The following is a 12,636-nucleotide window of genomic DNA, read 5'->3' as shown; positions in this document are numbered from 1 at the left end:
GGAATCCCAGACTCCTCTGTCCATGGGATTTTCCAAGCAACAGTACTGGAGTGGGTTGCCATGCTCTTCTCCAGGAGTATCTCCCCAACCCAGGGATCGAACCTGCGTCTCCTGAACTGCAGGCAGATTCTTTCCGCTCAACCACCAGGAAGTCTCATAGGCACACAAAGGATTCAAAGGAACCAGTGAAGATAAAGGGCCGGAGACCATCCAGATGCTCACTCACTGGGGGTTGCTGACATCACATGTCTGCATCCAGCTCCTTCCAAGTCCTCTGCTCCACCACCAGGTGGTCTCAGCTCGTCACACTGCTGCTGCTAAGTCGCTTCAGTCGTGTCCAACTCTGTGCGGCCCCATAGACAGCAGCCCACCAGGCTCCCCCGTCCCTGGGATTCTCCAGGCAAGAACACTGGAGTCACTGGGACCACTTATTTTGCCCAAACTTGATTGCAGGCTTCCTCAACACTTTGGCTTCCCCTGCTCTGCCCAGGGCCCCCCACCCATCAGACACACCACAGGTCGCCAATCATAGTCACAGTTATTGGTGGGCACAGGTACACACACCCAGCCCCTGGGAAGGAAACTCTAGCCTCAGACACCTGGCCTGTGGATCCCAACTCTGCCACTGCCTGGCTGGGTGACCTCAGGCAAATCACTTAAGCCTTTTTGAGTCTTGTGTTCCAGAAAATGAAAGAGGAAACAGCTCCTTCCTGGTAAGATAACCAAATCCTCAAAGGCCATTTACTTTTAAGGACAAGTTCAGGAACCAAGAGTCACATGCAATTGCAGGAAGAGAGTCATGTGGGCCTTTGGGTTTGTCCCTCCCCAAGTCTGGGTCAGTACTAGCCCATGGCTTCTGCAAATGGCCCAAGATCAAGTCACAGTGTCATTTCAGCACAGAAGGCTTTGATTCTTAAAAATACATTTAATGAAAATCAAGCCTCATAAGTCAAACGCCTACCCACGTGGAGAAAAGGGAGAGCTGGTCTTGTGACCAGAGTGCCTGGCAGACATCCCAGTGCCTTTGGAGGGTCTCAGCCGCTTGGGAGGTTCAGTCACAGCCCTTTGGCCAGCATCTGGCCACGTGGGGTGGGGTGGACAGTCAGCCTTGTTGCCATCTGCCACAAATCAGGACACCAGGTGTCCTGCTGCTTGTCACCTAGGCACAGCAGCATGGAGCCTGGGACCTGGCAGGGCCTGTGTGCAGAGGGCAGTGCCACCCCAGTCTCTCATTGGGAGAAAAGCAACACCTCACACTTGTGTCACACCAGAGACTTGTCTGCTAGGCAAGCAGCCATGGAGGGGTGGGAGGGGCAAGTGAGGCACTTGGATGCTCAGCAAGGGATGCCCCTGGGGGTGGCCATGGCTTCCAGGGCTCTGCTGGGTACAGTGCACCACAACGCTGGCATGTTTCATGGTGAGCAGCAGAGTGAAGATGGCTGGGCAAGGGCCCTGGTGACAGCGCAAGGCTGATCCCACCTGGGGCCAGGCAGCCGAGCTTGGACCCAGTAAGGGAAAAGGAAGGAGGTCTGCTACTCCAAGGGACAGCTGGACAGGCTCTTCTCAGAAGAGCAGGTCACGTAAGGCTGTGCGGCAGTGACAGGCATGTCAGTCACAGGGAAGAGCCAGGATCCAGGCCCCAGTCGCAGCAGCAGCTAGCAGGGCACGCAGAACACGTGGACACAGAAGGCAGCAACGGGAAATGAGGAGCAAGCAGCCAGCCCTCAGCTTCTCTTCTGCAGAAGCGGCTCTGCCAGTCCCCGCTCTCCTTCCAGCATCACCTCTGGCGTTCCCGCCCGGCCTCGTGTCCTGGTGGGCTGGATGGGAGGTTACAAGAGCAGATGCAGCCTGGCCGGGGCAGCAGCCTCAACTTCGGGGGAACGCCAACGGAAGCCCTGGCTCCCCCACTCTTCACAATGTGGATGGTACTCAATTCCCAGCTTATCTGAGTCCTCAGGATTCCCTACCACATCCTTAGGGGTATGAGGGGAAGCGAACTTGACTTCATACAAGCAGCAACAGCATGAGCAGCCAGGGCAAGGAGGCCAGGGGTAAACAGATGACCTGAGAATTCAATGCCAAGAAGGGGCAGAGAAGCCAAAGCCACCAAGGAAAGCACGTGGGCAGGCTATGGGAGAGCAGGCCCACCCAGAGGCAAGGGGAGACCGGGGCCCACAGCCAGCGAGAGCAGAGCTTCGGGAAGGAGTTTAGACTGCACACAGACTGCTCCTGGGAGTCCCTTCCTGCTTCACTCCCTGCCACGCAACAGGGCCTGGAAAGACAAGCAGGTGTCAAAATGGCCTCTGACCTGCAGGAGTCCCGCCAAGCCTGAGCTGCTCAGACAGACCCCAACCTGCAGGGTGAGCCCCAGTCCACCCACCACACTTTTCAAGGAAGCCCCAGAGTCCCTCAACCGACACACTCCATCCCTCAGGTGCCTGCATGGCTGAGAACAGGCAAAATGTCCCAAGCCCTCAACCGGTCACCACACACCCATGAGGAAAGCTCCCATCCCACTAGATGAGCTCTGAAGCTGGAGAAGCAGAAATCAGCATACCTCCTCCTCACACTACAGCCCTTCCTTGGGGAAGGTAAAGCCACACTTCCCCGTGAGACCACAGCCATCTGGGGAGGGGAGGAAGCCCCTGCTCCCCCAGCGGACAGGGCCCTAGGAGCAGCTGCACTGGCCATGACAGGAAGCGCTGGGTTCACTCTGGTGCTCCCCATCAGCCAGCCGAACCCCACCTTCAAGCTACTTGTTTCCCACCACGTTACTGGGTTGGTCTTCCTGGCAAAGCCCAAGCCTCTACTGGCTGACCCCTCAGACCCGGCCCTACCCCAACCTGCAACAGGAGACCAAGACCCCATACCTCTCTCTCAGCCTGCATCCCTGGCTCTGGGCGTTTCCAAGATGAAGCCAGCAGGATATAGAGCACCAGCAGCCCGAAGACCACCACCAGCATCCCAGCACAGTTTGCAAAGACAGCCTCACTGGGCAAGTTGGAGTATGTCTTGGTGCCATTTTTCCTGAGGATGACAAAACAATGCGGGCCCTTGAGAAACTTTTCTACCTGTTTTTGCCCAATGCGGGACCCAATGCCACTAACAGAGGATAAGAAAGACTTCCCAGGGCCCGCTGCAACCTGGAATATTAACATACTTTCTAAGTCTCTGCCATGACTAGTGTCTGCAGAATGCTGTCTACCCTTGAGGAAGCTGAAGCTCCCAGACATGACATGAACTCGTCCTGAGGTACACAACTAGGAAACGGCATAGCCAAGATCTATACCCAGGTCTGACCTCAAATCTTGTCTGCTCTTCATTGCACCCCAACTCCCTCCCCAAATGGAGAACGGTAGTGGTTAGGTGTACGAGCTCTAGTCCCCTAACTCAAAGCTCTGCCACTTACTGGCACATTGCTAAACCTCTCTGTGCCTCCGTTCCCTAATTCATACGTGGCAAGGACAACATTACCAACGCTATAGGGCACTTGGAGGATTAAATTTGAGACGTTTAGAATAGTTTCTCCCAGAGTAGGTTCTAAATCACTTTGATGCTGGGTAATTATTTGGCGACCAGTTTACCAATCTCAGCCTAAAGAAAGATGAGTCCATTACCTTCCAGATCAGGAACGAGCTCAACCCCAAAGGCTTCCCTCCCTCAGACGGGTCCTATGACCCATCTTTTGAAGACCCTATTCCTGCCCCCCACCTTACAGCTGGAGGTCCCATGCACGGCCCCCCCACTCACAAACTGAAGAAAAGCTTCTCGTTAATGCCAGAAACAACAGACGCAATGGCCAGAGAGAGAATGGAGGCTCCAAAGAAGACGTGGATGGGTTTCAGGAGGCTGCGCAGCCACATGGATGCCCAGGGCAGCAGGAAGACTGAGAAGCCCAGGAACCACTGTGGACACAGGAAATACCTGACTGTATTGCGTGTGACCAAAGGCATGCCGGGTCACACCGCCCGTCAGCACCCCCTGCTTGCCAATGAACCCTGGCCCCTCTCTCACAGCTCAACCCTCCCGCCAGGCACTGCAGCCTCCTCCCTGTGATCTGACACAAACAGGAATGTCACATACATGAAAAGCCTGGCTACACCCCCACCCTCCCGCAAACCCAGCCCTCCTCATTTGTCTCTGCTTCCTTCCTATCCTGGCTCACAAAACTCCCAATTCATACATGGCTACAATCAGGATGTGGATACTACTGCTCAAATTGCTTCTGGTTCACAGAAAAGGGGAGTGGAAAAGGTGACTTAGAGTCAGCCTGGTACGTACTGTGATCGAGTTAGCTCAGAGCGCTCCAGGACCACAGTGGGTGGTGTGAGGGATGAGAATGGAACAGGGTGAATGGGAGAACCACCAGCCTCCCAGAGCCCCTCCAACTGCCAATCCTACAGCATGCGCCCTGCCACACCGTCTCCAGGCACTGAGCAGAAGGAAGATTTGGTGCTGATGCGAGGGAAGCCCCAGCCGGAGTAGGCAGCCAACGGGAACCCAAGGAGGACAGAGTACCCACCTGGCAAGCGAAGAGGAAGACGGTGGTGATGCCCAGCCAGCTGTGCAGGGAGTAGAGGTGGGGGATCTTTGCGTGGTTGTGAAATTCAAAGACCGCGTGCAGCCCCAGCACAGTCAGGAGGAAGGCCAGCAGGTGCATGGCTGCGTGGCCGGATTTCCAGGGCAGCCTGGGCCCTACCCATGACTGGGGCAGGCGGTAGACCAGCGATGCTGTCGGAGAGAGCAGTCCCAGGGCTCGGCCTCTTCCCCTCTTGCTCATCCAAGCATCAGGGGAGTCACCCTGCCATGATCCCAAACAGCTTCCCAACAAGGAGCAGGAAGTGCTAGGACACCAGTATCAACTCTCCAGCATCTTCCATCCTGGCATCACTTCTAGTGCAGCCATCAGCCATGAAGGGGGACAAGGGACCATGATAAAGGGGAGGGGCGGGAGGAGGGAGAAACTAGGAGTTTGGGATTAGCAGACACAGACTACTACATATAAAATAGATAAATAGTAAGATCCTCCTGGGTAACACAGGGAACTATATTCACTATCTTGTAATAAACTATAATGGAAAAGAATATATGTGTGTGTGTATATATATACACACACTGTATATAAAACTGAATCAGTGTATACTGGAAACTAACGTAATTTATTTATTTAAGGCTTCTTTAATTTCTCTCAATACAGTTTTATTTTTTTCTCTGTAGAAGTCTTATGTGGCTTTTGTTAATTTATCCTAGTAAATCAACTATACTTCAATTTTTTGGACTTCCCAGGTGGCTCAGTGGTAAAGAATCCTCCCACCAATGCAGGAGACGTGGCTTTGATCCCTGGGTCAGGATGATCCCCTGGAGAAGGAAATGGAAACCCGCTCCACTATTCTTGCCTGGGAAATCTCATGGACAGAAGAGAATGGCAGGCTACAGTCCGTAAGTTAGTGACTAAACAACAACAGTACTTCAATTTAGGAAATTCCCTGGTGGTCTGGACAGGGAAGCCTGGCATGCTGCAGTCCATGGGGTCACAAAGAGTTGGACACGACTGAGCAACTGAACTGATGGTATAATATATGCCAGGTGTATGCATTTTTATATACAGGTTGAAAAGCAGTATCACATTCATTATTTCATCTAACTGGAAGAACTCTCACAACTGAAGTGAGCTGTCAAGGACACAAGTTTTAAGGTTAGATAACCGAGGTCCAAATCCCGGCTCCACCTCTCAGCTACCTGGCATCTTCTTTCTAAATCTCAGTTTCATCTGTAAAATGGAGACAATAGAGCCCACCTCACAAGCTGTCATGTATGGAAATGAGAGTTGGACTGTGAAGAAAGCTGAGCGCCGAAGAATTGATGCTTTTGAACTGTGGTGTTGGAAAAGACTCTTGAGAGTCCCTTGGACTGCAAGGAGATACAACCAGTCCATTCTAAAGGAGATCAGTCCTGGGTGTTCATTGGAAGGACTTATGCTAAAGCTGAAACTCCAATACTTTAGCCACCTCATGCTAAGAGTTGACTCATTGGAAAAAACTCTGATGCTGGGACGGATTGGGGGCAGGAGGAGAAGGGGACGACAGAGGATGAGATGGCTGGATGGCATCACCAACTCCATGGATGTGAGTTTGGGTGAACTCCGGGAGTTGGTGATGGACAGGGAGGCCTGGCATGCTGCGATTCATGGGGTCACAAAGAGGCGGACACGACTGAGCAACTGGACTGAAGAACAAAACAGGATGATATCATCAAGTACACAGGGCAAGCTGCTATTTATCAATGTCACTGTAATTCCCATTTTAGAAGTGGAGAGAGGAAGACTGACCTGGGCCCCAAGCCCAGCTGTGAACACACGGGATAAGCAAGGCTGGTCCGGCAGGAGTGAGCAGATCCCTCATGTTGAGACCTGACTGTGCCATGAGGGGCTTCACCTTCCTACTTCCTAGAGCATGCTTGGCAGGCTACCACTCACAGGACAGATCCAGGCCACTGCCTGTTTTTGTGAATAAAGGGGTTTTTCTCCTTATGACTGCCTGAACATCATTTATTGAAAAGAACATCTTATCCCACAGCTCTACAGGGCCACCTTTCCTCACCTGTCTATTCACTTATCATGACCACACTGTTATTAATATTACTCAAGGATAGCTGATTTACAATGTTGTGTTAGTTCCAGTGTGCAGCAAAGTGAATCAGTTATACATATGTATGTATCTCCACTCCTTTTTAGATCCTTTTCCCTTAAGGGCCATTAGAGAATATTGAGAAGAGTGCCCTGTGTGATACAGTAGGCCCCTCACTATCTTGATCACAGCAGCTTTATAATAACCCTGACTAGATGGGCAAGTAAGCTCTCCAACTGTGCTCTTTTTCAAAACCTTCTTGATCAATCTTGGCCCTTTGCATTTCAAGATAATTGAATTGTCAGTTTTCACAAAAATAAGCACTGAGGCTTTGGAATTAAAATTAACCTATGAAATAATTTCAGGGGAACTTAAATCTTTTCAATGTTTAGTCTTCCAGACTACTTACACAGTATATCCCTCCATTTATTTAAGGCTTCTTTAATTTCTCTCAATACAGTTTTATATTTTTCTCTGTAGAAGTCTAATGTGGCTTTTGTTAATTTATCCTAGGTAATTAATGCTTATGGAGACTATTATCAATTAAATCATATAATATTTTAAATGACACTAATTTTTAAAATTTTACTGGTATTTTCCAGTTTTATTGAAATATAACTGAAATACAGCACTGCATAAGCTAACAGTGTGGAGCATCATGGTTTGCCTCACACACATCATGAAATGATGACCACAGTAAGTTTAGTGAACCTCCATCTTCTCACACAGATTCAGAATTAAATAGAAAAAAATTTTTTCTTGTGATGACAACTCTGTGGATTTACTATCTGAACAACTTTCATATTTAACACACAGCAGTGTTAAAAACTATATTGATCATGTGGTACATTATATCCCTAATACTTATTTATCTTAAAACTGGAAGTTTGTGCCTTTTGATGACCTTCATTCAATTCCCCCTCCCCTCCACCCCTCACCTCTGCTGCTGCTAAGTCGCTTCAGTCGTGTCCGACTCTGTGCAACCCCATAGATGGCAGCCCACAAGGCTCCCCCGTCCCTGGGATTCTCCAGGCAAGAACACTGGAGTGGGTTGCCATTTCCTTCTCCAATGCATGAAAGTGAAAAGTGAAAGGGATGTTGCTCAGTCGTGTCCGACTCTTTGCGGTCCCATGGACTGCAGCCTACCAGGCTCCTCCATCCATGGGATTTTCCAGGCAAGAGTACTGGAGTGGGGTGCCATCGCCTTCTCCGGACCCCTTACTCCACAAATCTGATCTCTTTTACTCTTACTATGAGTTTGTTTGTTTTTGAAATATAATTGACCTACACAGCACTATGTTACTTCCTGTTACATAACACAGTGATTCAATATTTCTGTACATTTCAAAATGATCACTGTGACAGTTATAGTTATGATCTGTCACCAAGCAAAGATATTATATAATAATTAACTCTCATTTCCACACTGTACCTATGACTCATTTATTCTGCAACTGGAACTCTGTACCTCTTCCTCTCCCTCACCTATTTCTCTCCTCCTCCCACCACTATAAATAGTTTTATTGGAACATGGCCACACACGTTTCTGTGATGTCTCTGGTCACTCACAATACAACAGCAGAGCTGAGTAGTTGCAATACAGATCACAGGGCTTGCAAAGTCTAAAATATTTCCTACCTGGCCTTTAACAGGAAATGTGCAAACCCCTGCCTAAGAACATCCATGGAGCTGCCCTTCTCAGACGTCTCAGTTCTCAAGACTTCTTCCTCCAAATGTCAGCTGGGCCCAGAGACAACCCACCGCATCCCATCCCTCCCTCACAGCCCTGAACCTGACAGTAACAAAGGCCAGGATGGACAGGGAGAGCGCTGCCCCACACGGGCCTGGGCCCCACCACGTGTCTGCTGCCGACCCGTACTCACCAGCGCTGTAGAGCACCACCATGCCTGTAACCATGAGCACCGGGTGCCAGTTGAACATGAGCATGCTGCCATCCCAGGCGAAGCCACCATGCCAGTACCGCATCCAGTAGATGGTGAAGAGGATGCACATCGAGCCCAGGGAGCACAGTGCCAGGACAGACAGGTAAAACCATCCCACGGCCATTCTGACCAGGCAGCCCTAGAGGAAGGGGAAATCACACACCCCTGCTGGCTCGGGTGCACCCCACACCCCAGCCAGAGGAGGTAACATTGACCTTGTTCTTGGCCGGAAGGGTGGTTCCCCTGCCATCAGCCTGGGCACTGTCCCATGAAGCCTTGATGGCATGCTGGACCCCATCTCTGGTTATGAACAATGAGTGAGAGTGAGGTGCCGCCCCAGCACCTGGCGGTGTGCAGTGCAGCCAGCTCAGCCCCAGGGCTGGCCCTGGAGAGAAGGCTCCTCTGCAGTGGCCGGATGCTGAGTCCAGAGCCCTAGGATGGGTGTCCCCTCACAGGACCAGAGGTAAAGAATTATACTTCCACTCCTCACAAAAAGAAAGGGCAGAAGTCAAAATCCAGGCTAGATAATACAAATGCCCAAGCCTTCCGTTCTAACATAAGGAGGCAAAATTCACAGTCTCCACACTATTATCAGGCCACCTGGGAAAAACTGTTATAGGATCCCACTTCCACAGCAGAGTTCTTCCCTAGATAGTGACCTCTACCCATGGGAAGGTGAGATGGGGTCTTCGTTCCAGTCCCCATACTCCACATCTTGAATTGGACAAAAGCCTGTAGCTGGTCCCTAGACCTACAACTTCTGCTTTCTCTTCTCAAGGGAAAGTCCAGAGGAGAAAAGAGGAAGCAAGAACTCATGATCTAGAAAGCAAAGAATTTATTTTGAGGTTTCCGCATATACCTGATAACTCAGAAACCAACTCTGGTTTCAGGCATGGTGAATGCCTAGCCCCCTAAGCAGCTGCTCTTAAAAGCCAGGCAAGTGGGCATGAGGGTTGGCAGGCAGTCTGCAAAGCCACAGGATGCCCCTGCTTTCAGCATGAAAACAGCTCTCAAGGCAGGCACACTGTCCCTGAGGAGTCAGGCCAAGGTGACACATGGCTTCCGGAACTTGAGGTTCCTCAACTGGAACAGCTAACACAAGAAGAGGCCCCTAAAATTGCCAAGAACTCCCAAAGAGATAAAACATTTGACCCTCACCTTTATACCCAGTGACAAGCTGACACAGTAGTGGCCTGGACTCCAATTCTTAGGCTCTGAGGCTCCTTGAGCAAATCACTTAACATCTGAAGGACTGTCTTCTCATCTGAAAGAAAACTATGGCAACAGGATGTAACTTACTGAAAGGCAGCTATGAACAGACATCACACCACAACCTTAAGACACATGATTGATCCCATGTTCTCCTCTTGACAATCCTGTGAGGGGTTATTTCCATTTCAAACCCCATGTTTTTAATTTGATCACAAGTTGCCAGAGGATCAAGTGAGAAAATACATTAAGGACATTGTAAATTATTAAAATTTTCTTAGTAGCATTACAGCATTTCATCCTAACTACTAACGAAACCCTGAAGCCCATGGCTCTTATGGCCGCCCAAGCCTCTCAGTGGTCCCGATTCCATGTCGTGCCAGCTGTCTCGATGCCAGGTGTCCACCTAACCAGAAACACGTGTGGAGCTCTCACAAAGGGATCCAGGGTGGCAGAAGTCTCTGAGAAAGCAAGATTTGAGTGCTGGGGGGAAAATAAATATAAGCTTCCAGGAGGTTAGAGGGAGAAAATCATCCCACTTGCTTCCTGGAACCTTTTGGACTCAGCTGCTAAACTCAGCAATTTGCTACCCAGTCTCAGAGGTGTCCCCTTCGTTCCTGTAAGAGCAGTGGAAGTTTCAGGTCACCGGATGTTCAATCACCCCCCGCGCCAGGGAAGTGTCAGCACAAACGGGCTCCCCATCAGCAGGCTCTGTCCATTGGCTGGTATCTACTTTTAAATTTGTTTCCCTTTGTAAGAGGAAAAAAGAAAATATCCAAAAGGGACCATACCCGCCCCCCTAGAAGAGATCCTGGATTACTGCTCTGGGACAGACTTGGAATAGACAATAGGGACACTTTCCTGACAGACTGGCTGGAATGTTTTACTGCTCAGAGTACACAGATGAGCCCTCCCTCTGCTTGAAATGGAGAGCAAAAGGAGAGAAAAAGAACACAGTGAAAATTGCCATCCAAATGCTAAGACTATCTTCTCATTTATTCCAAGAGTAGTATGTGCTAAGATTTCAGGATGTGTGCAGGCTCCTAGTCTGCCCGCGCTTGTAGAGCCACATTCGAAGACAAAAGTCCGCAAAGTCCTGTAAAGTGTGAGAATAGTAAATATCTTAGACTTTGCAGGCCATATGGTTTGTCATAACTGTGCTATCAACTCTTGATATACTGCAAAAGTAGTCATAAACAATACTTTCACAAATGTACAGGCTGTGTTCAAAAAACTATGGACACTGAAATTTCAGTTTTTATATCATTTCCACGTCACAAAATATCCTTTTCTTTTCAATCACTGAAAAATGTAAAACCCATTCAGGCCAGCCAGATTTGGCCTGTGGGTCATGTTTGTTGACCCCGATCTAAGGAGTTGTACTCTCCAACCTAAATCCCTAAGCAAAAAAGATTCTCCCAGGCTGCACTAAAACAGATCAAGCCCTGGGGCAGAAAATGGGTATATCCTACTCAGCCCTAGTCTTAGGGAAACCCAAACTTTATCACAAGCACTTAGAAGTTTAAATAGATCAAGGCATAGGAAGGCTGTTGGCTGCTCTCCCACTTTTCAGATGAATGGTGGGGGGCTTTAGGAATCTTGAGACCCAGCGTTAGAGCTCAAATCCTTAATTTTTATCTTACAGATTAAAAATACTGGGGCCCAAACTATGAAAGTGACTCGGCCAAGGTGAGTGGCAGAGCTGGTAAAAGACTCCAGGTTGACTCCCCCCTCGGCTCCAAGGACGCCTCACTTCCAAACGGAGCTTCCTTAAAGTCAGGGACTCAGGAGTGAGAGGCCTTAAATACCAGGCAGGAGATAAATAAGCAAGGCCCTCCTGAGCGGCAGAGTGATTACAGGGACGCCCTTCGCACGGTGCTCTGGTCTGACCCAAGTGTCCAGAGAAGGGTTCTAGGAACCCAGGGGCTGATCCTTGACTCGCCCGCCGCCGGGACCACCTTGGTCCCAGCTAACCTTGGCATCACCGACTCAATGGAGTTTGAGTAAACTCCGGGAGCTGGTAATGGACAGGGAGGCCTGGCGTGCTGCGGTTCATGGGGTCGCAGAGTCGGACACGACTGAGCGACTGAACTCAACTGAACCTTGGGTGAAAAGGTAGGCTCCGCCTGCTGACTGCGACTTCCGAAAAGTTTTCGTGCTTTACAACCACCACCTGCGGAAGGAAGAGCATGGAGAATGGTGTCCATTTCCTAGGAGAGAAAACTTAGAGAGAGGGGTCGTGACAGCGCGAAACGAGGTAGTAGCAGAGCTAGCACTCGAACCCAGGTCCCTGAACTCCCAGCCCGGGCTGTTTCTCACCCCCGAACCACAGTGGGACGCAAGGGGACTGGGGTCTCCGGGACCCGTCTCTTGCCAACCCGCGCCGGAGCCGCTGCTCCCGAGGCTCCTGAAAGATGCAGTGACAGACTCTCGGCAACACTCTCGACCACCAGGCACCGCTGCGCTAGAACCGAAAAGCTAGGGGCGCATTGTCCTCTTATAGGCGCGTATACTTCCGGTCGCGCGCGTGGCCACTTGGGAAATGAAGTCCCGGATCTCGGGGGTTTCCAGCTCTCGGGCGCCAAGGCGCTGACCCCCAACTCCAGTTCTTCGGCGGGCGTTTCTTCCCTAACCCCGAGGTACCGGGGACCAGGAACGCCGTCACGGGTCGGCCCTGTCCTCACCCTCAGCCCCACGATTCCGTTGAAGCGGAAATGTTCGGGCCAAGGCGAAGCCTCTGGCCAGGGGTTGGCCCTCCGCAAGGCGGCGCGCGGGGTGAACGGGAGGCCTTGGCCGGATCTAGGAGTCCTGGAAAAGGCCACGGCGACGCTGGGAAGGCCTGGAGAGAGGCGAGCCCA

The 12,636-nt window shown here is 50.6% G+C and overlaps 1 protein-coding gene across 16 annotated transcripts; it reads right to left on the bottom strand.

Moving 5' to 3' along the window:
- Positions 1–905: 905 nt before the first annotated feature.
- On the bottom strand, positions 906–12,602 carry CYB561A3 (cytochrome b561 family member A3). Of its 16 annotated transcripts, none has more exons than XM_070360008.1 (8): positions 12,098–12,305; positions 11,876–11,951; positions 9,728–9,844; positions 8,510–8,708; positions 4,523–4,731; positions 3,751–3,905; positions 2,871–3,027; positions 906–1,817 (listed from the first exon to the last, which is right to left on the bottom strand). In XM_070360008.1, exons 4-8 carry the CDS (start codon positions 8,691–8,693, stop codon positions 1,725–1,727), a joined length of 798 nt encoding a protein of 265 aa, XP_070216109.1. In that variant the 5' UTR covers positions 8,694–8,708; positions 9,728–9,844; positions 11,876–11,951; positions 12,098–12,305; the 3' UTR covers positions 906–1,724. The 16 variants fall into 16 exon arrangements, with proteins under 16 accessions (XP_070216109.1, XP_070216107.1, XP_070216115.1 ...); XM_070360006.1 differs by having other exon boundaries at positions 11,881–11,951; XM_070360014.1 differs by having other exon boundaries at positions 9,728–9,833; positions 11,881–11,951.
- Positions 12,603–12,636: the final 34 nt, after the last annotated feature.

The sequence above is a fragment of the Bos mutus genome, chromosome 22 (genome assembly GCF_027580195.1).
Source record: "Bos mutus isolate GX-2022 chromosome 22, NWIPB_WYAK_1.1, whole genome shotgun sequence".
NCBI classification, from domain to species: domain Eukaryota; kingdom Metazoa; phylum Chordata; class Mammalia; order Artiodactyla; family Bovidae; genus Bos; species Bos mutus.
The sequence above is the reverse complement of the archived record's forward strand: the minus strand, read 5'-3'. Positions and strand labels throughout refer to the sequence as shown.

Excerpts from the sequence above, each read along its gene's own strand:
- CYB561A3 (XM_070360016.1), bottom strand. The coding sequence starts at position 8,693 with ATGGCCGTGGGATGGTTTTACCTGTCTGTCCTGGCACTGTGCTCCCTG. Across the intron at positions 4,732-8,509 it reads GGTGGTGCTCTACAGCGCTG|CATCGCTGGTCTACCGCCTG; the intron begins GTGAGTACGGGT and ends TCTCTCCGACAG. Across the intron at positions 3,028-3,750 it reads GAGAAGCTTTTCTTCAGTTT|GAAAAATGGCACCAAGACAT; the intron begins GTGAGTGGGGGG and ends TGTCATCCTCAG.